This window comes from Cydia pomonella, chromosome 1 (assembly GCF_033807575.1).
Source record: "Cydia pomonella isolate Wapato2018A chromosome 1, ilCydPomo1, whole genome shotgun sequence".
NCBI lineage: Eukaryota > Metazoa > Arthropoda > Insecta > Lepidoptera > Tortricidae > Cydia > Cydia pomonella.
Genome location: NC_084703.1, coordinates 24,120,553 through 24,146,996, shown reverse-complemented (window position 1 = coordinate 24,146,996; position 26,444 = coordinate 24,120,553). Strand labels below are relative to the sequence as shown.

Here is a 26,444-nt window from a genome sequence, read left to right as displayed (position 1 = left end):
TTTTTTTTTTTCGATGTCAATCAATAAGTATGTCCAGACTAGACCTTAAAGTGGCAATACCGCAGTCAAAAATGTGTTTTGTACCGACTTATGGCAAAATAATGATTTCGAAAAAGATTTAATTATCTCTGAAACTAGGCCTAATCCACAAAATTTTATATGACATTTTAGTTTCTAAATATTACCAGGAATGCTTAGTTAAAATGTCTCGCAATGCTCATGGGCACCTTGTAAAACGAACGCCGAAGGTGCGTACCTTGCGGCGGTTGAATGATGGGCATGCGACGGTGAACATGATGCGGCAGCATGAACGGGGCCGCGGCTGGCGCTGGCGGATCCATCGGCGAAGGCGGCGGCGGCGAGAGGAAACAACGTTCCAGATGGGGCAACGAATGCGCGCACCAGCCTAAGCCCGTCGTATCGGTGCCCATATCGATGTACCCGTGGCGGTCTAGCGGCCGTCGTACGGGCCAGCATCGTGAGCACGCGCCGGCCCTATCTCCTCTGACGCACTCAATCCTCGCGACGTCCCGGTTAACACGCGATGTAACGCGTCCGTTCCCGAAGAAGCGCGCGGCAGGATTGAAGGAGCCGGTGGCCGAGAGCCGGGCACGCTTACAGCCACGTGCGCCGCGGCACGCTCGGCCGCAACGTGCGCCGCCCGGCCGCCACGTGCCGCGCCCCGCGCACCTCCACCAGGCCACCACCCGGCTCCCGGCGCCCCGGTGCCCCGGCATCCCGAGACCACCCGGCCCGGAGTACTTGGCCACCATTGCCTTATCGCGCCACCAAAACATCGAGTTCGGTTTCTACATAATCATACCTTCCAAAGGCAAGGCATAAATTTGGACCCTCAAGAGCTAATTCGGTTTAATGGCAACATGTGATCAATTAAAATAGTAAAAACGCATAGTAGGTTAAAATCCCAAGTCAAACTGAATGTCATGCATGTTAGGCCGTAAACACAGTACATACTTACACCAACGGCATTTACTAATTGCAGACCATGGGCTACTCGTATGAAGTTAACAATATCCTGACCAGCGAATATGAATTTTCTTTTTTCCTACCTCTGCCGCAACTTTTTTTTTCCAAAGCAGCAACAGTTTCATAAAAAAAACTTTAAATTTAAATCTCGCTTTATTACCACACCTCAGTAAAAAGATACAAAAGAAAAGAAACAATTGATTAAATGTAAAGGCAGACAACGGGTGGTCTTATGCTATATATATATAGCGATCTCTTTCAGACAAGAGAGAAATTAATCGAAACAGTAGGTGTAATTATAAGTTCATTTTTTTAAGTTCAGAAATAACTCCGCAGAAGTAAGTATGACATTTTGTGGTAAAATATTTATAGTGAGGTATACGCAAATAGTAAGTACCTAGTACCTACTTACAGCAATCATGTATGTAAATAGTAATTACCTACTTCTATTTATTTCATCAGTATATCGCATAAAGTACCTACCTAGGTACCCAATAAATATCCTCAAGCCCACAGGTGAGTTTATTAAAAAAGCTATTAAAATAAAAACTACTTATAAGTATTCTATTGCAAAAATAAACTATTTCCTTTACTATGAGTAACTACGCAAATTTTATTTCCAATAATAAGAATCGTTAATTGTCACATACAGGTACACAAAACAAAAAAGTTATATAATAGTAGAAAAAATATTTATGAACACACCAAAAGAAATTATGATTGCATTAGGCCGAGATGCCCGTCGCTGGTTTACAGACTGGTCCCAGACTACGGAGGGCCGGTGTGTGCAAAGGCGTCGATAATGTTATATATCAAACTACAATAATTTAGTGCTCGTCATACTCGGGACGGGACGTGTACTTACGCGAGACGGGATATTCCTTATTGTCAGTTATTTTTAAAGGATTATTCCCACTAGTTACCACTAAGTTGTTACCAGTGGTAACTACTGAGGGGAAAAAATCTGACAAGTTTTCACCAAAGCAAGTTGGTGGTATACTGTTTTTATTCGTATTAAACTCTGACAAAATTTGGGATTGTTTTTCCCAGTAGTTACCACTCGTAACAACTTGGTGGTAATTAATGGGAAAAACCCTTTTTAAACATTAACAACACTTATTGTAGTCGCCAGTCTGAATTACTGTTAATCTTTAATCTAACATAATTTATAGCAACAGATTAGTGTGACACAAATATAATGCTGTTAATATACTTTCATTTTTACGAGATCCCTTCAACATTAAAGTTATGTTCCTGAAGAAGTCAGAATGAGTGAAAAATAGAAGGTGTACCTTTGATGTAGACAAATATATATGTGTTGATTATCTTATATGTTTCTCTAATCTTCTAGTAGGTAATTCAATCGTTTATATAAATAATAATATCTGTGATGATTCATTTCAGGCTTTTTAATATTTTTATTCAATGTATTATATTATTTTGTAAAGAGCATAAATATGTAAATTAAAATGCGGTATCTAGTTTTCACAAGCAAAGACCCGGTAAAAACTCGTAAATACTTACCAGATATATGAAACTTGTTTTTTTATATGTTTAACCACCATTAAGCAAAGGGTAAAACCCGGATAGATGCCATACTTCTTGAAAACATCTTACGTGGATAATTTCAATTAAATTAGCTAGTCTAATCTTTTGTCTTACTCTGAGACTTCTCTTCTATTTCGATAACTACAGTTTGTGCAGAATTTTCTAGAAGCTGTTTTTGAGGACAGCAGCCTCACAGGTATGGATAGATGCCTCGCCATGAAACTGCTAAGACGGATAGATGCCCTATGGAATAAATTCATTAAAAACTTTATCAATATATTTCATAACTAGCCTTTAAGATATTATTATATTATAACCTACATAACCATAAAGAATTGCTACAATTTTTTTGTTTATTTCTTTGTCAAAAAAGAAATATTAAATGATAACGTCATAGCATTTATTGACAAAAATATTACACATTTATATTTATTTCTGTCGTAATTCGTAAAAACTAACTAAGGCGTAAGTAAGGAATAAAAAACATAAAAATGTACGAACTAATGCTGAAAATATTTTTTTTTACAGAAATTACTTTGCGATCATACGTATTAAACAGGTAAGTATTTTACGTTTATAATACCTATCTCATAAACTCAAACTAATACGAATTTTAAAGAAAAGTTATTAGAATTAGAACACAGGATATATATTAGGGCACAAACGAAGAAATTCAAGCTGGCGGCCATTTTTTACTATTTCGACTACAAATTCCTAGCTACTATAATCCTCAGATAACAATTTTTTTTATACCACGACGTTGGTATACAATCATACGGCCCGCCTGATGGTAAGCAGTCACCGCAGCCTATGGACGCCTGCAACTCCAGAGGTGTTACATGCGCGTTGCCGACCCTTTAAAAACCTGTACACTCATTTTTTGAAGAACCTCATACTGTAGACCCTCGGAAAAACCTCGGAAGGGAGCTCATTCCACAGCAGGAGCGTCCGCGGGAGGAAATTCCTCTTGAACCACACAGTACGCGACCATTTAGGTTCTAAGGTGTGAGGATGAACACCCTTCCGACGGCGAGCGGTGCGGTGATAGAAAGTGGCCGTTGGCATCATGTCAAACAATTCCTCCGAGCACAGCCCATTGTACAAGCGGTAGAACACACACAAGGAGGCAAAGTCTCTCCTTAGACTTAAAGGTTCAATACCGCTTGTGAGTTTGGAATCGTCAACGATTCGTACAGCGCGCCTTTGGACTGAGTCGAAGGGTCCAAGCTGGCATGCAGGTGCTCCTGCCCAGATGTGACAGCAATACTCCATATGGGGTCTGACTTGCGATTTATATAGCAGCAGTCTTTGCCCCGGAGTAAAGTATCGCCTCGCTTTATTGAGCACACCGAGTTTTTTGGATGCCAGCGCAGCCTTCCCTTCCAGGTGACTACGGAATTGGACGTCACTGGAGATGTCGACACCGAGGATCCCAATACTCCCTGACATGGTAAGGGCTGTGCCTTGGAACTGCGGGGCCACAGTAAATGGAGGTTTCTTAGCGGTAAACGCGCAAACTTGTGTCTTGGTGGGGTTGAATCGGACTAGATTGTCCCGACCCCACACCGAAACTCTGGATAGAGTGCTCTCAATGTCCGACACAAGCTTTTCACGACTCTCCAGCACCACGGAACGAGGGATATTGGGACGGCCTGTGTAATAGGCATCCCCAGTACTGTCGTCTGCATAGCAATGCATGTCGTCGATAGACAACATGTCATTGATGTGCAGCAAAAACAGTGTTGGGGATAGCACAGAACCTTGCGGAACGCCAGCCTTAATGTCCATGCTATCGGAGCAGCTTCCGTCTACTACGGCTCGTATGCGTCTGCCGAACAATAAGCTAGCGATCCATTTGCATAATCCCTCCGGCAATCCATAAGATGGTAAATTCAACAGGAGACCCCGATGCCAGACCCGATCGAACGCCTTCGCTATATCTAGGCTAACTGCCAATGCCTCACCTTGACTCTCAATGGCCGAAGCCCAGCGGTGTGTGAGATACACTAGAAGATCACCAGTTGAGCGACCGTGACGAAAACCATACTGGCGGTCGCTGATCAGATCGTGTTCTTCTAGGTATTTCAGGAGCTTTGCGTTAATTATACGCTCCATGACCTTGGAGAAAAGAGAGGTAATAACGATAGGCCTGTAATTCGATGGGTCCGATCTGTCGCCTTTTTTAGGCACAGGGTGCATGCACAAGGGCCGTTTTCCACGAAGATGGAACATGCCGTTTCTTTCTAGAGAGTGTGAAAAGGCGCGCTAACACGGGACACAACTCAGGAGCACACTGCTTAAGCACAATCGCTGGTATACCGTCTGGCCCGCTCGAATTATGAACGTCTAAGGATAGCAACTCCCGCCGAATATCTCTCTGCGTGAATGAGATTTCTGGCATGGAGTATGCGCACCGCGGGTTGGTGGGCGGCACGGCGCTACCGTCGTCGTTCCGGGTCTTTGCCCTCGGCAGCTTTGGCGAGCGACCAGAACGCGTGACTCCCACTGGGGTAGCCCGCTAGCTTCTCACCAATTCTGCCGACGAAGTCATATTTAGCCCTGGCAATGGATTTTTTACTGGACCTCGAGGCAGCGTTTAATTTGCGTTAAATTGTATTATGATTAGAGCCAAAATGAAAAAAAAAAACAAGATGGCGGCCGTTTTTTTACAATTTTGTCTTTGGTTTCCTATTAAAGAGCCTTTTGAATCCGAAGATATCAATGTTCATCATGATTAGACCAGAAATACAGAAATTTAAGGTGGCGGCTGTTTATTCCAATGTTGACTACGGATTCATATTAAATGACCTTTCAGATCCCAAGTTATCAAGTTTGTCATGATCAGACCAATGAATTAAAAAAAGAAAAACAATGTCGGCGAACTTTGTCCATTATTTACCCTCTACAAAACTCCTCTCGCACTACTTCCGCACACCCTCATTCTCGATTTCCAAATCAATCATACCAGTGATATTATTCTATATCCCTCCTAAAACGCTCAGTTTCCTGCCTACCCACCACAATTTAACCAAACGAACGAGTTGACCAGTATAGCTAGACCCCTCACAAATAGATTTTAGGCCATTTAGGCTCTTCTAGCTCCAGATTTAACCCTGCTCATAATTTAATCAATGAAATATAACGCCCTCAACGGCCTCAACTACACGTTTACCTAATATCATTTAAATTAGAAGAGATTTCTCTAGTCATTGCGTAAAAAGCTATCCTCTAATTCTCTCTGTTTATAAACATCTAAATGCCAGGACGTACCTCTAGCCAGCCGTAAGTTGAATGTCAGAACTTCGCTCCCTTGTTCGATAACTCGGGCATAATTGTTGCATAATGCCCTCATCGTTGAAAAATCTCGGAATAAATGTAACTTTCGGATACCTTAAAAGTATTCAAATACACGCAGTTATATAAACCATGAAATATAATAATCATCAAAACGTGATGCAACACTGTGAAATACTGTGAGAGTGACCTTTTATATCATAAAATAATTTTGAGATTTTAACAGTTGCCCACTCGTACAATTGAAGAGGTTGTGGAAAACTAAAGATTTTAGCGCTGAATATTTTAATTGATTTATAATTTATTTTAATGTATGTACTGTAGGAATTTTGATTTAGTGATATTGTGACATTGAAACCATAAATATACGAAATACCTACTTATATCTCTTAAGCCCCATTTAGACGGATTAAGAACGTGCACGCGTTATTCGTTACGAGTACATTGCGGTACTTGGTCGATCGACTGAATTCATTGCACTCTGTACTAACTTGTACAATGTATATTGCAGGCAATTTCTCGCGCTGTGTAAATGGGGTTTTATACACTTTTTTAGTCTCTGCTCTTCAATGTTTTAGTGTTAGGTTATTGACGAATGATTATATTGATTAATATAAACCATAAAACGGGGAAGCCTACTCTGCTCGCGCCGTCGTACAGCTGCGCACGTTGCTTCGCGCGTTTCATGAAACTTTCCCCACCCCCGCCCACGCGTAGCGGCTCGTTTTTCAACAATTAATACTTAAATTATTCTTTTAAATAAAAAAAAACTTTGCAATTTAGGTTCTTGCGAAAATTTTTATAGGTACCTTCTTAATTGAATAAGTCAACAATGTAAAAAACGAATTTCTCATTATTACCCAGCGAAGTTCTCTGTTTGAGCTTGAATCAAAAATGTTTTCGTGTATTGTATACCAAGCTATGTGTATAGTGTAGCAATTGCTTACATAAGCTTAAAACCCGACTATTTATATTGTTTCTCAATTAGATTCCATTCCCTATTACAAGATTACCTTGAAAATATTGGCTTTTATATTAATATTTCTATAATCCAACTTTATTTTCCACGATAAACAATATGGATATTGAATATCTGCATGATGAGTCACGAAATGCGAGGGTTTGTCCGAAAGTTATTAGCTGCTCCAGCTCTGCTTGTGCGGTTTGAATATCATTTAGACCATTGTGTAGGATCTTTTAGTACCTACTTATTATTATTAAAAGGTAAAATAAAAACTAAAAAATTATTAGGGTTCCTCCCAAACAAAATGATTTTTATTTTCGCTTTGACCCAATGGTGTGGGATAACGATATTTAAAGTAGAAAGTTCAGATATTAGTTACATAAAAGGGTGCTATAATATATACACGCGTTAGTCGTACTTGTTGCTCACGAAATTTGCGTGGCGTTTCGTGAACAAAAGATTTCCTTTGGCAGGATTGGTCCTTAGGACCCAAAGATGGATTTAAGAAGTGGAGCCACCGAGATTTTTGATGTAAATTTTTAGTGTCAGTCATGAGTCATTACCCTCATGAGTCGTGATGCCAGTTATGAGAAATTCCCTTTTTGTGAAACACACACACGCACACACACACACACATTAATATATATTTCACACTACGATATAAATATATAGGGCAACATACAACCTGAGCTATGCAAAAAATTCTAAGTGGAAGTGGGCAGGCCATACATAGCAAAATTAACAGACCAGAGATGGATATGGAAAGTTACAAAATGGAGAGGCCCTCTTGGCAAAAGAGGCCAAGGCAGACAACGGATGCGTTGGGAGGAAGATATAAAAAGAACAGCGTTCAGAGACTGGATGACAGTAGCACGGGCAGAGAGAAATTAACAACACTGGAGGCCTTTACCCACCCGAAGGATTTTTGTACAAACTAAAAGACAAATTTTAAGTTTTATTTTCATATTTATCTGTTTTCAATGAATAAAGGGTTTTTATGTAACACATAACTTGTGTATTTAAAAAAATATTTAAATAAATGTTATTACTTATTAGAAATTATTATTATTGAATATTTTTATCGCTTCAGTTTATCCTAAGTTACTCGCAGTTTTGAATGATTCACGGTTAGTTTCACTAGACTTAAATCCACCGGGATATAAACCGTGATTACCTTTTATAGTGTTTTATATAAAAGGTAATCACGGTTTACATCCCTGTCGATTTAAGTCTAAGTTACTCGCAAGAGAATTTGCCACCTATTTAGATCTCAATACTTTTGGCAGTGATACACGATGATTCAGTCAGGTCAGGAGCGTGAGCAGAATCAACACTGCGCATTTATTAAATTATAAGTAAGTAACTGTTTAGTATCAGTATTAGTGGGATTAACTTTTTTTTGTCGTGTTGAAAAAAGTTATTAATTTATTTACAACATGCATGGTCACCCTACACTTAGAATACTTCCGTCAAGCACCGATACTTTGTAACAAGTGTGAAATTGAATGTCATCAGTCTGGTTACTTTTGAAAACTCGTATCTCACTCAAGTATGACAGTTTATTTTCTTCATAACCAAAATGCTGTCATTACGATTAAAGAGGTTGTATGTTAATTAATTGTGTATTATAGGGTGACCATGATTGTAGAGAATTAAATATGTTCTCATCAAAAAGTAAAATATAGGAAAAAGTGTAGTTGTTTCACTTAAATACGATGGTGACAGGTCAACAATGACTGAGTTTACAGGATTAGTCCTGCTCACGTCTCATGAATCCCCCTTCATGTATATTTAACTTGGCGTATATTTTTACATGCACATATTTGGTTCCCAAAAATTGGTAGGAAATCATATCGTTACAATATTTAATTTAATTTTTCTTACTTTAATTCATCATTCAACCGTGATGTGTAAAATTAATATAATTAACGCATAACATTCAACCAGGGGTTAATAAATAGACCAAGTTTCATGTGTGTCAAATAAATGACGCGCTTTCAGAGGATTACACATGTACAAGTAGCACACGGCTACATTACCTGTCATTTTTTTTCTTGAACTTGAGTAGAGAAATAATGTATTTGGTATACTTAAACTAATATTAGCGTGTACTTGTCACGATATTAGATCAGCCGTAAACTTGGTAGGTAAATTGCAGATAATCATAATTATTTTCGTCAATTAAAGCGAAATACAAAGGCACATGTGACCCTCAAAACCATTAATTATAGGGTCCAAAGTGACTTTTTACCGCCAGAACTATTATTAGGCTCGCCTTACCTTACAACATATGTAAAGCTGTACCAAGCATGCGTATATAAGTAAGGACGGTTAGCCGTTAAAGAAACATGTTTTTACACGCTTACATTCATAAACTACAAAACAATCTCAGCTGGTGCTATACTTTCATCGGCATTGCATGAAAATAGTATCTCATATAGTTTCTTGGTGTAGAAAAAAATGACTAACCGTATTTTTTGTTGAAACTCGCTCCGTGACTCAGAAAATCTGCAAAGAATAATAAACCCTGAATAAATAAATAAATAAGATAGGTACTTCAAAACAAGATGTAAATAATAATATGTGGACTTTTTATTTAAAGTTGTACATTACATTTTTTTCTAATTAGAAAACCCTTTCATGTTTTTTTACTAACGATTACGAGCCCTTTCGATCCTAATAGGAGAAAAACTGTCCTAAGGTTATTATTTCCATTCCGTTGGCATTTTTCATACACTTTTTATGACGGTAACAAAACGGAAGGAACGAAAAAGTATGGATATTTTGGTTCACTTATTTTCTTCTATTAAAATCGAAAGAGCTCGTGATTCTGAGTAGAATAAAATTAAAATATCAAATTTGAAAATCTTTCAAATTTGTAGAGTGAAATTTTAAATAAAATGGTCCATGTATTTTGTTTATGAATTGTGTGTATAATACTGAAATTGACTGACTATTCAATCCTTATAGTTGATACTTCTAGGTACAATATAATAGACACGGGGATAGTTTAGTATCGGTGTTACCAGAAATGCAACAGTATTTTTATACCTAAGTACTCGTATTACCTACATCATGGTGTGGTGAATCTTGCAGACTCCGGGTTGAATCGACTATAAGATCTGGATATATGCTAGCTTTAAATAGGATTGAAAAAGAAATTGTAAGAGATCGCTAAGTAATAGATTTTACTCTTGGAAACCACGAAGCTTATTTTAAAGACAAGAAAATCATCATTCAGCCGGACGGGACATCTTGTGTACTGTGAGGGTTGGAAACCTTCACAGTACACAAGGTGAAGGTTGGAAACCTTCACAGTCACGTGGTAGATAACTGGCAACGATTTTTTTAATTCCATGTACCATGTAAAGGGATACGCGTCTATCTAAGGTGGGAAATGTAAACGCTCCAGGTAGATTTCTGATAATATTTGTATATTTTTTCTTCAAACTAATAACAGAAATATCGACTAACGTAGATGCTTGCCTCTTTCAGAAAGAATCGCCTGCAGTACCTATGGGGTTGGGTTCCAGAAGGACATTTTGCCATTGGCTCATATGCCATAAAGTATCAAATAGCTACAAATAAATATCAAAATCCAAAAGGCTTCAATTCTGTACCGCACAATCAATAAGTGCGGTTAAAAGCGAAACGTTAATCTAGTTATGTACCTAAGGAGTTTTATACATTATATACTCCATGTTTTTTTCTTCTATAACATCGTGTTATAACACGGGTATTATATTTCAGTCAACCAAACAATTGAAAACTTTGACATATAAATATCATTCCAAAAGTCTATCGTCTGAGAGAGTAATTCCGCTTATAGAGTATCCAGTATTTTTTTCATTCAAACCATGGTACATATTTAGTTCTTATACATCATATGGTATCACGTGGGACCCTGAATAGAGTATAGCAAATACAAGATATAAGTACTTAATTTTTTTTTATATTTGGAAATACTTTGTATTTACTAATAACAATAATCATGTAAAATTTTATTATAAGTGTTATGATTAAACACTAATCATTATATGTGACATTATCTATGAAAAGGGACCTTATTGTCAATGGTGCTTACGCCATTATCATAGATGCTCCCCTATTGTAAACAACGCCGCGCTACGCAGTAAGCGTAAGCGCCATCGACAATAAGGTCCCTTTTCATAGATAATGTCACATATTCATTATGTAAACAGGCCCTATGGCACGTAAACACGCTCGTAGTGGCCTTATCAGATAAAAGAAAATTATAGATTTTAAATGGAGTTAATTTCTTTCCATTATTCAAGTAATTATTTTCTTTCCATTATTCAAGTTCAAGACGGCACCATTGAAAAAATTAATGGAGTTTGAAAAAACACAGTGTATATATTAAATTGACAAAATAAAACAATGGTATATAGATATTTTAGTAGTTGTTAGAAAAAAGTAATTGGACATTTTTCTGAAAAGTACCTACGTATATGTATACTTTAGTAAAACATATTTTCTTTCCTTATGATGCTTTAGAAAAATAGTTATTTGTACAACAAGAGAGCAAAGTTTGATATTTCTTCGAGTGCTTGTTTTGAGTCCCGTGCAAGCGAAAGACTCTATAATAGATCTAATTTAGAATCTTGACCGCAGTAAGGGACTCAAAAGCGCACGAGATGTAAATAACTTTGATCTCGTGTAGTACACAAATTTTTTCACGTCAGTCAGCCATCAAAAAATACAACCTGAAAAAATATAAACCAGACGGACGGATCACTATTTCACTCATGCTTTCTGAAGGTATTCTAACAATTAACTTTAATTAACGCAATAAAACAAAACGAAAGAAATTTCAATAAAATAATACGAAAATAATGAATTAACGAACATCAATTGACAGTTCAATCGACAATTATTTTTTTTTTGTAAAAATAAACTTTGTAGGATCCGGTCCGAATTGCGGATACTACTATTTGTCAACTATAGTAGAGATCGTTAAAAGTAGTTAAGTAGAATTATTTACTACGTAACAATTGCGTAAATTTGTATAAGTTCATTGTTTTGATTGTATAATAAATTACGTAAAATATGGTGTTTTTATTAAATTTTAAACTTTTATTTCATTAATTAATTATTACGAATGAAGACTCGTAGGGTGTTTTAGAACGATGCGGTCTGACTTATTTCGGGGGTCTATTATAAACCGTCAATATACCGTTGAATTACGTATGCACTTTTTTTGTCTCTTTCGTTTTGCTAATGCCGTGAAAGGGATAAAGACAATAGAATCCAAATATTTCGAACTTGTATTAGGCCCAGCACGTTGAAATGACATTCGAATCTAAAGGTCACATGAATGTTATTTTGTCTCACTCGGTGAGAAAAATGCGATTTTGCTCACTGTTTTTAAGCAGCAAATTACCCTTTTTCGAGCTGCTTACGTGAAAAATATATTTCGTTGTTCTTTTTGTTCATTTCTACTCATCTCAAGCTTTGTATACATTTTATTTAAAATGCTTTATTTAAAGTAGGTACTCCAACTAAGTAAGCTAATTTTTTTTAATTATCTTTAGTTTTTAAGAAATTAAAATTTTAAATAGTTTTAATTACATGATTTGGCGAAAAAAAAATGGTAGTCATGTAGAACTTTCACTACGTATCTAAAACAATTTCTTAAGGTTACCTGTATCGGTAATGTTATTTAATTAATGTTAAAAAACGTTTTCTTTTTAAAATAACTAGACTTAAAGTCGTAAATCACAACTACATTTACTGATAAAGCTTACTAAGATTAACAGTACATATTAATAATTATAACAGGTGTTAGTAATTGTTAGACATTTAAGGAGTTAAAAAAAAAACTTTTATTATTTTTATGACAAATATTTACATTTTTTTTTCTCGTAAACGTACAAGGCCTAAAAACTACGCATCGTGCGAAAAGTGTGCGTATCTTGTTTACACGTCTCGGGTCTAACAAATCATGAAGTAATTAAATATTAATAACTGCACTAACATCCAAAATGTGGGTAAGTATAATCTTGAAGTTAGTTATTTGTCTCTTCTCGATTACTTTCCTTTTAACTCGGGTGAAAGGCAAGGCAAAATTTCCGTGTCGAAATATTGGCGCCCTCACTCTATTTACTCTTAGTTCCAGCACCAAAATGTTTAAGCTATAATCGTTAGTCATCTCTCGGTTCAAAAATATCATCGTGTCATTCACGAAGACGCGTACCTTGACTCGTAATGTAATGTCATTAAAGGTTAGACTTGACAAATCTGCGCGTCGTCGTTGATGATACGAACTTTTAAGTTAAGCTGGCCGTCCGCTGCTACCTTCCAGTTGCAATAAACAAATATTCCCTCTGTCCCTGCTCCAGTGACGGTCACAGACATAAAAATATTCTTAAGCTTAAAAATAGTTGAAGTGTGCAAAAAAGAAGAAGCGATCACGTATACAATGCGTAACACATAGTGGGGATCCGTTTAAGATATATATCGTGTTCTGCTTAGAAAATAGAAGAAATTTTTTTTGACGCCTTTTGTACCTATGGTTGGCTGACTTGGACGACCTACCCCATAGAAAAAAATATTTTCTTCTATTTTTTCCTTATCAGAACACTATACTGAATATGCCCTTCAATGGATACTCACTATTTTTGTTACATTCTGTATGAATATAAACGAGACCGTTTTTAAGCTCCATAACGGCCGACAGCGGCTTTCGTAAAAACTAGTGCCTACGCCAAATCTTGGGATTAGTTGTCAAGCGGACCCCAGGCTCCCATGAGCCGTGGCAAAATGCCGGGACAACGCGAGGAAGAAGAACGGCCGACAGAGGCTGATTATTTCTCAATATGTACAGTGACGGACTTTGATTGTTGAGCCATTTAGGGTTTACTTTACATTGGACATTTCATACCGTTAGTATTGACAACCAAATTAGCTTGAACCTTAGATGGATCAACAATTAAAGTCTGTGACCGTACAATACTTCCAATGACATTTGATATCATGCCGATTTTAGTCGCACTTTTGATATTTGAGAGGCAAACTTGTACATGTAGATTCATGATAGGTACTTTCATTTCTCATTGCTGACAATCATTGATAAAGTCAATATTTTGTTGGTTTTTTTAGGCAAAGGTGTACCTACCTACATTGAGTGACTCTTCTCTTTCCACACAGGCTAGGTGCGAAGTTGGTGGTGGAGAAAATATAAGCGACGCCAACGCACGACTCGGTGAAAATATGAACTTTCGTGGGACAGTATCTTCATACTATTTAGCAGCTGCCAACTATCAAATAAGCAGTATGTAACACACCCACTATTGCGGCTTCACAGTTATGCATGGAGCGGTTAAATAATAACTAAAATATGATTAGAGCCTAAGGGGGTAAAATATGCGAAATGTTCATTATACTGAATTGTTCCGCTGGTTCGAAGAGATACATGCTCAAGTCACTGGATTCGCACTGCCTATACGTTGTTTACCCGATGCATATAGCCTGCGAAAATGACTAAACATGTGCAAGCTGCATGCTTCCTTTGCAAGCATACTTGTTTTCAGGAGGTGGAGGTCATGTCAAAACTATTGTTAGAATAAAATATAAACCTTTTTCAGGGCTGTTAAAATTCTTTTTTTTTATTCTTCTTTTTGGTTCCACAGCTTTCTGTACCCCTAGTGTAAATATTTTCGACAGCGAAACTTGACGTACGCGTTTGCGTTAAGTGTCATTTTGTATGAGATTTTTGACTTTCCAAAACGTCCCGCTTGGCGCGCTGTTCAAAAACCCATACAAAATGAGACTTAACGCAAACGCGTACGTCACGTTTCGCTATCGACTAAATTTAGACTAGGGGTACTGGTCGATAGACTTCACGCGTATGATCTATTGGACTGACCTTTCTATTTAATGTAAGTACTTATACTATATATTATTTTTTATATTATATTATAGTTACCTATGTTTAAAGTCAGGGAATAATATTATATGGGTATCATTGAATCGATCTGCAAAATATTCCTATTTTGATGAACAAAAATATATATTTGGTCAGCCAAAATGTATACTTGGTCAGCAACTTATGGTTAGCAAGTATTTCTAAACCAGTTTGCAATTAATATCATACTGAGCTGCTCTAAATTGATTTGGTTGGCAAATAAATTATTTGATCGGCAGTAAGCGATCCACCATTAATCAAATTTTGAAAAGCAATCAGTGGGTAAGCGGATTATTTCATTTTGGATTACAATTTACCTGATCCGCAAAAATTGGTTACCTGAAAAATCAGTTGATCAGCAAATGTTTATCCAACCTAACCTACCCCCTTTGCTAATCAGCTGATTTTTTAAACATAAAAAAATATTGGCCGTCATTTGATTATTTATGATATTTATAAAAAACTTACTGTCCATTCACAAAATGTGCGCAACTAGCTCTTTAACAACTTTTGATATTTAACACATATCATTGAAAGAATAAGGATCAAAGTCAAATGACGTTCTAAAAGTTTTAATCATGTGTCGAAAGATGGCACTAATTTTTTTAATAATTGAATAATTCCTTTGGTTGGCGTAGAAAGAAGGATGCATATTACCCAAATATCAGGTTCCGCACAAACAGATCCAATATATAATTTAATTATCTATCAATTTGCACTATTATATTTTGAATTGTTGCATGTGCATGTGGCGATTGTAGCGCCATCTTTAAGTTATACGTAATAACAATGTCATTGCGAAGCGCAAATTAGGTTCATGGTCGTCGTAGAGTATATACCTACCGCTAGGTGGCGCTATTAGCGCCTTCGCTGAAAAAGTAAAATTGTGTTGCTCCTTATTGACTTACCATTCCGACTCATGGCAACTTAAATTGATTTATCCGATAGAAGTTTAAAACAAAACAAAACACAAACTATGAGAAAAAAACATGAAATATGTTAGTTAATCTAAGTTTAGAAACTAAAACTTTAATTATAATAAGCTGAGGGCCGGTCACATGTGTTCACTGTGATCACGGTGTAGTTTCCTGCTATTGGATGAATATCGTCCGGTCGGTAAAGCAGAGCGGTATTTCATTGGACAAGCATTTCGATGCAGCAAAACAGAGCTAGCGGCAGCACGTGATAAGCTAGATAGACGCAGAATATTGCGCGACTACACATAGATGGCTCTGTAGGTTGATGTTTACTACAAGTCTGACATGACACTCGCCAGTACTTCACTACATTATTACATGCGAGTGACATAATTATGATAATAGTCAGGCAGTGACTACACTGACTACTGGTACAGTGCACGATTCACTTGTGTAACGTCGATTTGAGGCATTTATTATTTTTCTTAGGTAACTATTATAGTTTTATGAAATAAAATATTCAATCGAAACACAGGTTCGAACAGAAGAACCTGTGTTTTGATTGAATATTTTATTTTTAAGCCACAGGTATTACTGATTAGATCTAAACTAGCAGCGATTTTGATAGCCCAGATTGTGCAAGTGTTTTACACGTGTTACACGTGAATTTTATTAGATGAAAAAGAAAAACGTTTAAAAAAAGAATAACGTTGTAACAGAGGTAAGGAAGGTAAATAATATGTAGGTACGTAGTACTTTAGTAGAAATGAACAGGTCACACGATATGGTGGACAATCACCCCGTCAAACCGATTAGGCTACCAGCGACTGTTTTTCTTTAGGCGCTTAGAACACAAGATATGATTCGCACTGCGTGGGATGTCGCTATAATACCTACGTGCATAGCGTGGTCTCGTTCAAACATCGCAGCGACGTGGGAATCGTATTCAGTGTGCCAAGCGCCTTAAGGCCTTAGATATATTTTTTACCTTAGACTTGTCAGACATTTCTTATAAGAAAAATCACTATTTACTAGAAAAATATCAAAATGAAACTATACCTTCTCTAAAAGAAAGATGAACAAGCTGAAACTGAAAATTTTGTAACACGCGACATTCCTCTTGACAATTTTAATGAACAAGTGTTGTTATGGGAAGAGACCAGGTAAGTATAGACTTTTATTCATGCGTAAGTATCATATAACATGAATGTAAAAATGAAAATGATATTCTATAGAAGTATCTACAGAAGTGGGAAACAAGTTGTTACGAGTAAAATGACGATTAAAACCAGGCCGAAGATATCGTCTCGGACATATAGGTAAAATTGGTAAAAGATAAATACTTATTAAATATTTTTTTTGAGCACAGGTGTGGCGCCGCAGAACATTTAAAGATATAAGATACGGTACAGTATTCAGTCGCGCAAAACGACCTGCAAACTTCACAAAAATCTTCTCAACTAATTATTAGGTACTTTTTTTAATTATATACCACGACGGTGGCAAACAAGCATACGGCCCGCCTGATGGTAAGCAGTCACCGTAGCCTATGGACGCCTGCAACACCAGAGGTATTACATGCGCGTTTATAAATTAATACAAAATTTAAAAAATATTCAACCTTTCAAATCTTACTAAGTACGTCTGCATATTATATTCCTTCAGCCTATAAAAACAATGCTCTGACAGAACACCCAGAACATTACGATACAAGTGTGAAAAATAGAAAATTCGCGACGAGTGGCAATAATTTAAATGTCGACAGAAAGGGAGTGTTTTAAATCGATATGTGTTGCGAATAGCCTATTCGCACATATATCGAGTAGAGTTTGTGAAGTTAGCGCTTGTAGAGTTAGAAGCTTGGCTCTACAAGAGATCTGATAACTATTTGACAGTGCGAGCCATATGGTTTCGTCTTGGCTACATTTTACTTTTCATGTAAGTTTTTGATGGCATTTTACTTCTTTTTGTAAGTCGCTTATGACAATCTTCCATCCCTAATTTAAAGAGTTGGGTAAAATTTACTATTAAAATCCTGAAATACGTATCTGGGGGCATTTTTAAACAATATGCTTTTTTCATTGATTCCCCACAAACTTTAACCCCCTTTTCCTCCTAACGCCCTTTTCCTCCTCCTTTTCATCCTTTCGGGATGATTTTAGGGTTGTAAACTATTATATATCCTTCCTCATAACAAAAACTATCTACGCACCATATTTCAACTAAATCGGCTCAGCAGCTATTGATTCCCTATACAAAATTTCACCCCCCTTATCACCTCCTTAGGGCTAAAAAAATATTTTGTTGTTGTTTGTGTACTAATACTATCCTACATACCAAATTTCAGCTTCCTAGGACTTCAGGAAATACCCTAAGGGTTTTGATGATCATCAGTGAGTGAGTCAGTGATGCAATCGAGGTTTTTTAATATATGAGAATAAGCTATGAAATTGAATTTTTTTATGATTATTAAGAATAATAAGTCCACTATTGACATTATATCCCGAGAATTTCGTATATTTGGTGTAATCCAAACCCAAGTTATGGTACTACTACTATACTATTATACTTGACCACTTATTCAAGCTTTATTCGCATCACAATTTGTGTAATTGGTAGCGATTTCGCAATTTCGCTCTCGCTGCGCTCGATTTTAGTTAGGTTCGTTATGGTTATGACCATAAGTACATCGTGTTTGCTTGATGGGCTGAATGAAACCAACGAACGACCGACAGCCCGCCAGTTTCCGACCGGGCGTCCCGGTGGTCATTTTAACACATAGAAAATCTTTGCCTTTCGGTCGATCCAACTACAATGTGGCTCGGCGTTTGGTGTAATGGCCGGACTATCGCTGTTCAGGCTCGCAAATTTAGGGGTAGGTAAGAGAGAGGTTTGGTCTTCCACCGGAGATTTGCCTTAAACCTAACAGCCCGCTACTATTTACCACTACTTAAATAAGACTCCTAAACTAGAGCGGGAGGTAATAGGCCGTTTTAATATAAAGTTCTAAACCAACCTTTCGCTTATTGTATTATGTAATGGTTTGCCACCGACTTCAAGTGAAAAAAAATCTTAAACGGACCCGTGCGGAAAACATGTTATACTTACAATATAAGCATTTATGGTCAGAGAAGAGTCACGAAAAAAAATTCTGGGTTTGTAGTGGATACCCTGCAGTACAATAAACTTTTGAAATAAAAAACTACGGTCGGAAGTAAAGCTAAGGTTGAATCAAGATTTGCCAACGCGGGTCATTTTCTGGTGCATTTTATATGAATGAAATCAAATGAAACCTAGTCACATGGGAATCAAATTTCAGAGACATGGTCTCTAGATATTTTGGGGATCGATTTTACTCTACTGACTTACAATTGGATTTAGAGTTGGGGCCGCAGTTCGGAAGTGGGCAGGGGATGGTGTGGGGGCACTGGGGGCGATTGGCGCAAAAAGGTAGAGACTGCGATAAAAGCACATCGGGCGAATCGAAGGACGCAGACGTGCCGGAATGCTGCCCGATGTCTATGAATATTTCTTCATCTTCACCAAGTATTTGCCATTTTAATAGTAAGAACTGTTATACGTATACAGAAGAGACAAATATTGTTTTTGCTAACGAAAGGAGATCATCGATTGTGGGCCCAGGGAAGAACTCATCGCGTATGTGGTACAGATTATTGCAGTAATTATATACGCATTTTATTACGGAAAATATACAGTGGACAAAGCCGAAATACACATAATTATGCATTAGGGTATTTAGAACCAGTGTAAAAAGTATCATAACAACCGGTGATAGCGGTTACAAAGAAATTAACAAATTACGATTTTGTACTTTGGAGCAGCCCGTATGTGTTAGTTCAAAGAATAGTATGGAACCTTCTTCGACCTTTTTAATTATCTTTTTTATTTATGACACTAATAAGATTCTGACTTTTGAAAAATGTCATCATTATCAAATATTTCGAACAAATTGTCAAAAACACTGTCAATGATTAGATTAGATAGAGTGTTTCTTTTTGTTGTCGATTAATGCAAATAACTTATGTTTTAAAATTGTTTTGTTTTATCTTTTGTTCTAATTAAAAAAATATTAACGTTAGAGCATTCCTGAGAAGTAACCCTACGTCGGATTTCAAGGTTTGTCCAATGGCTAAGGACACACTGTATAATATTACGGAGGGTTGTTGGAGGTGTAAATTGGAAGACCGTGCGTTAGTTCATAGGTTTATTACCGGACTAAAGAAACGGTTACAAAAATGCCGGCGCCAGAGGGCAGGTTGTAAATGAAACGTGAGTTAGAAATACATAATAAAAAGAATTTATATTATTAATTTCCGTAATCCAATATATTTATTAACTAAAACTTTGCCGCCGTTAACATCTTTATTAGCATTAACATACGTCTCAACTTCACACAAATCGTGAGGTTTTTTCACTAAGGAGTTAGTACGACTATATATTCTCTTTGTACTAAACTTTATCACTTCACTTCTTTAAAAAAAATGGCTTCAGTTCAGTGGGACTATTTCGCCAGTATCAAAGTATTGGGAGCTTTGTACGGTTAATACGGTACGGTGATTTTATTATCTTTTTCTTCTATTATAATTCGCTAGTATCAAGGTATTATGAGCTTCAGATACCACTAAAATTGTAAGGTTAGTACAAGACAGTGTACGGTGATTTCATCAGCGCTTGTAAAGCCATAGCTTTACTTTACAAGTAGCACGTGGACTACCGGTCGTTGACTCCAAAATGGTGGTTAAACGTGTTTCAAGATTAATTCTTCATTCACTGCACACTACCACATTAGTTTACTGTATAATAAGGTATCGATATTCTTTATTCTTAATTCATTAATAACAATAAAATAATTGTGTTGAAAATACCTTAAAATTAAAACATTACATTATATTGAAGATATTAAAGATTAATTAGTGATCCCAAGATGATGATATTGATTAAAAGATTTAAATATCAATCAAGCAAATAAAATGTCAATCATAATAAAAAAATATTAGTAATTTAAATTTTACTAAGATATGTCAACAATAAATAATAATATCGTCACTCTTTATAGCCTATTAACACTTTAAACAATATGGATGAGCAAAAAACAAAGTAAGTAATCACGAAGCGTGTCTATCAAGATGGCGCTCAAACCGGAAGTCCACTAAACTTTATGGTGGGTAGACAAGTCTCTATTCTAGTTTGACACTAACTGCCACTGTCTATCATAGCCTCATAGCCGACATATGTGCGTTTCAATACTGTTAAAAATATCCGAAATATTCGGATATCCGTCAAATATAAGATCCGGATCCAAATACTTATAGGATCCGGAGGATCCGGATATTTCGGATATTACGGATCCGTAAAATATGGTCATGGACTTATAGCAGAAACAATGTTCAAATGAAATTTATAATGATTTCATACCATTTTGTAATTTAAAATTATTATTTACCGTTATTTAATCAATTCAAATACTACAGCACATCAATTATGACAGGTACAGTCAGCATCAATAGTAGCGGATGAAACAACGCACCAAAAGTATCTGATATTCCGGAAAACTTTACCAAATATAGATAAATCTGTAAAATTTACATTCAAAAGTATATCTTTTACCGTCTTAATTGTTCTGCATATAGAACCACCACACTTTGTTAAGCTGTTTCAGAATGGTAGACACTTTTGAAACCTTGTTTGATCCGCTACTTTTGATGCTAGCTGTACATCACGTCATACAATAACATCATAAAATAAATGCGAATGTTGCTTAATCTGTACCCCTAGTGTAAATAATTTCGATTTCGAAACGTCACGTACGCGTTTGCGTTAAGTCTCATTTTGTATGAGTTTTTGAACAGCGCGCCAAGCGGGACGTTTTGGAAAGTCAAAAATCTCATACAAAATGACACTTAACGCAAACGCGTACGTCACGTTTCGCTGTCGAAAATATTTACACTAGGGGTACTGAACAGTAGAAACAGTAACAGGTATATGGATAACTCCTGATTGAAATAACGATAATTCTGACACAAATTCCATAACGTCAGATATGATAACATAACGGTAATAAATAGTGAATTATTTTTCTTACGTATTTCTATCATTTTTAGTTTCCGAGATATAAGAGAAAGTGCATAAGGTAGGATTTCATGATTTTCCTTATTTTCGTGAAGTATAAAGCATTGTTTGCACATCCGTCTTTTTTCATACCTTTCCCTTTCAATTGTTTAAACTTAGTGGTTCGCGTTAAGTGCCTTGAGATTTTATCTATCTAAAATGTTGACACACTGTGAGGTATTTATTAGATATGACGTTTTGCCTATAATTTTAGTAATACTAAATTTCGAATCTGAACTTACGACCATAAAATAATCAACGTGTTGAGTGTAATTAAGTCAAAAAACGACTTTATGTCTCTCTTTTACTGGTCAATTGATGAAATCGAAAAATCGGATCTAAAAATTTTCTTGCATATATAGCGCCATTTTAAATAGTAACAGCGTTATAACTTATCGAAAATAGAAGGTAAAAAGGCCTTTCTTGATAAAAAAAAGTCTGGTAGTGGGCTACATAGGTAGTTCGTGAAATAATGGCAAACAAAAGTGTCAATTTTGTTTTTTTTTTTTTTTTACATCCGATCATATGAAGCTCGAGGCGAAAATGATTATTGTTTCCAGTGATTATCACCAGGATTACGCTCAGTCGCCTTTGGGTCGTCTACTTAGAATGTCATTGCAGTGCTTGAGTGTTGTTATCACTGATTTTGTTTATATGTTTATTATCGTATCGGTTCCCCTTCTTCTGGTTAAAGGAAACACACCCGACTGATTAACTAAGTAAGTAATATTGGTATGATTTCGGTCAACTTTGGTCATTATTTGCACTATCTAACAGGATTACTACTTATAACGTTTTTACTACTCGTACCTATATAATGAAATATCCCTGTAACGCGGAATGACAGAATGAGCTACATATTAATAATTGACCTCTATTTAACGATTATGTTTCTATGGTAGAGAAAGCAATCTTTTATTTCAACCAAGTTAAACAGCATAACAGAAAAAACACCAAACCACTGCTAACTTACACCGAAAATCAAACGACACATACATATCAAATTTAAAACAATACTTATACAATTCATCACGAATTACAAAAATAACACCTAAAAATAATTAGCACACTTTTAAAGGTATCTTTTACTCCATTTACATATGATTTTGTGAGTATAACTTACTTTTTTATTAAAAATGGTCCTTTTTTCACCGAATCCTTATAGAACGTAACCTTTTTTATACGGATCCGTATTATCCGAAAGAAAACATCGTGAGGAAACCTGCATAGGTAAATCTGCGAAGAAATTCAAAGGTGTATGTGAAGTCTCCAATCCGCATTGGGCTAGCGTGGGGACTATAGCCCAAGCCCTCTCGCACATGAGAAGAGCCTGAATTATTATTATTAATTATTAACTTGCTTAACAAACTTAATGAAAAAGACAAATCGCCAAACGTGAAATAAGCGTCGTTAAAGAGTTCCGTCATCGCTACCTATATGTATGACTATAAGATTTGAGGAGTTCCTCAATTCCTTCTGAATCATATCATCAGAATGGGTTTTGACAATAATGGTGGTCCCATTATTATATACTTGGAACTATATAATACTTTCAAACCCAAAAACCATTTTCCAAATTGGTTCTGAACTAACGGAGTTCTGTACCCCTAGTGTAAATAAATTCGATTTCCAAACGTGACGTACGCGTTTGCGTTTAGTCTCATTTTGTATTGGATTTCGAAAGAGCGCGCCAAGCGGGACGTTTTGGAAACTCAAAATCCTATACAAAATGAGACTTAACGCAAACGCGTTCGTCACGTTATGATGTCGATCAAAGTTACACTAGGGGTACAGAGGCAACATACATACAAAAAAAACTGTTAAATTAATAACATCCTCCTTTTTTGAAGTCGATAAACAGGGAAATACATAGATATAGGTACTTTTCACAAAGTTGGTAACGTTTTGGAAGTTTAATTTATTAAGTACCTAATGATTGAATCTGTAAGCTACCCATTCCATGATGATGCATAATATCATCAACTCAAGTCAGTTTTTTTATCTTATCTAAACCAATCACTTTAAAAAGACATTATCACCGACATTATCTAAAAATACATTTATCGAGATACAAAATGTAGGTAAGGAGTAAAAAAGTAATAAGGATCCTCTTGTAATTATGTGAGTAATACAAACCGCGTATACCGCGTTTTTCTCTTGTTAAAAACTAGTTTGGTTGATATTTTTTGTAATCTATTCAGTCGCATATTGCTAAAAAACAATACGCGTGTAATGCATGTACCTTCGGTGCCGAAACGATGCGTAACTAGACAGATAAAAACTTTATTGCAAAATATTATCGTGACAAAAAAAATAACTTGTAATAAAACTAAAACTTAAGTCTTAATACGTCTAAGTAATTATTAACTACCCTAAGCACTCTGACTGAAATTTTTTGAGGTATTATGATGGGGTTCCTCATTATTAATATCGTGAACCCGTCGGTAGTGTAATTATTGTCACTTTTTGAACCGCTCGTTAGTAAATAGTATTTTATGCAACTGTTGTATAGTAGTATTTTTTGCTCGTGGCGTATTCCTTTACAATGTTCGCCTTTTTTAACCTACTTATACACCGTTGCATACAATACTTTTCCTACTAGTCAACAAAAATTAATCAAAAGTATATAGCTAAGATACCCGAGCATACCTTGTTACGCGCCCGGCCCGCCGCGGCCCGGCCGGTTAACGATACCCTGGTACCCTGAGGCCCTGGTACTTGCTCTTTGCTAAATTAAATTTTTGGACAGTTTTGTTCTCGATTTTGTCCACACTAGCCTATGGAGACTAATAAGCAACGCTAAGCGGTCTTCGTAGTCTATGGGTGTTACTATATTACGGGTGTCACATGCGTGTTTCTGACTTATGAAGCAATTGTTTCTACTATGCAACCAAATTAATATTATGTAAGTTGGCAGCAATGCACTTAGTTTGAAACTGTATTGGTTTTGATTTTGTTAGGTTGGTAACCATTAATCGCAGTAACGTTATAGCGATTTTAAAGCACAAGTGCTGTTATGAGGAATAGACAATATAGACTTTCCTTGAAACCTTTTATGTATGTTCTTATATTCGTGTTAATGAATGTATAAATGACAGATAACAGTAGAGGAGTAGGAAAATACTATTATGTAGTTAACGACTAACGCGATCATAATCAGTACAATGCCACTGCGATATCTCTAATTTCCTAAATATGATAATGAATATAAAAAAACACATAATACTATACGCAAATACTATCACTAAAATGATTCAGATTTGCACTGTAGTCAAATATCAGGTACAAATAGTGTTTCTGATAATATAATATTTCGGAACTAAAGTTCTACGCACTATGCGCTATGCTAAAGTGCGAATGTCGTTAATACAGCTACAGGTACATCTAGATACAATAATTTATTTAGCAAGGGAAAACTGCGCGTGTACAAAATCGCATTACAGTCAGAGTGGTGCCTGGTGGCCCATAATTATGCGAGCTACGATATCGCGGCGCCAGTACCGCTGTGATTTATACCGAGCGGAAGTTAGCATTACGAGTACGTAGTTATATCTTATTGTTCTTTCAAAGTTTCCATTCAGGGTATCAATCTGGTTCGATGACCGATGTCTTTTCTCTAAAATTACTGATCCTAACAAAAACTTTCATGTGAAAAGTTGCCAAGACGAGTAGGTAAATACGTATGTATGTTTCGCACTATCAAAATAAAATAAAAAAATCAAAAAATTCAAAATTCTTTATTCTACAAAAACACGTAAATTATGATCAAAGGGATGGAGTCTCCCTGTAAGCAAAATAAATGCTTGTGTTGAGAGACACCGCTCTTCCTTTGGTAACTTGAGGTAATCATGAGATTATTTTTAAGTATAAATATCTTAGGATAATAATTATAACCATATAAACTATTCACTAAACTTAACTAACTAAAGAACTAAAGGAGCGATAATACATTTTCTGAATACAGAATCTACTATCTACTATAACTATCAAAAAATTATTATATCTCATGTGGAGCCAAGCTTCTAATAATAAAATAATAAAATAAAAAACTAATTCTTACTCTACACGCCCTAACTCTACAAGCCCTAATTTCACAAACTATAAAGTTATGATGGTTCAAAGAAATGACGAATCGCTTCGAGTAAAAGGTAGATCCTGCCCTTGCACTCCTCTTGGCTCGTCTTGGCGAGGGTACTACCGCGTCCCCAGATATGCATGGTCATGACACATGACATGAGGTTCCAGAGTGATATATGTATAAGAAGAAGTGCGTCAAACGGCTCGATTCGAACCTTAAGATACGTCAAATATTAGGTCACAACTAGTATCGATATGGATAGGACGTGAAGTGACGTTTTTGTTTGAAGAAGCGTCACTTTTGCCAGTTCGCAATTATTGTCATACTGTGCTGCTGTAAATTGATTTGGTTGGTAAATTAATTATTTGATCGGCAATAAGCAATCCACCATTAATCAAATTTCGGTAAGCAATCAGTGGGTAAGCGGATTATTTAATTTTGGATTTGGACCTGAAAAATCAGTTGATCAGCATATGTCTAACCAACCTATAACCTACCCCCTTTGCTAATCAGCTGATTAAAAAAAACAGTTGGCCATCATTCGATTACTTCTCTTTCATTTTGTCCTTCAAAAACTTAATGCACATTCACAAAATTGGCGCA

General features: G+C 36.1%; 1 protein-coding gene across 5 annotated transcripts in view; it reads right to left on the bottom strand.

Annotated features, from left to right (window-relative positions):
- LOC133518292 (hepatic leukemia factor) overlaps window positions 1-26,444 on the bottom strand; it is a 177,606-nt gene that overhangs the window by 52,139 nt on the left and 99,023 nt on the right. For 4 of the 5 annotated variants that reach the window (XM_061851966.1, XM_061851980.1, XM_061851974.1 and 1 more), the window contains exon 1: window positions 257-788. In XM_061851966.1, coding sequence (XP_061707950.1) covers window positions 257-773 — 517 coding nt within the window. In that variant the 5' untranslated portion in view covers window positions 774-788. Of the gene's footprint in view, window positions 1-256; window positions 789-9,262; window positions 9,302-26,444 lie in introns of those variants that run through there. The other variant, XM_061852005.1, reaches the window with a different exon arrangement.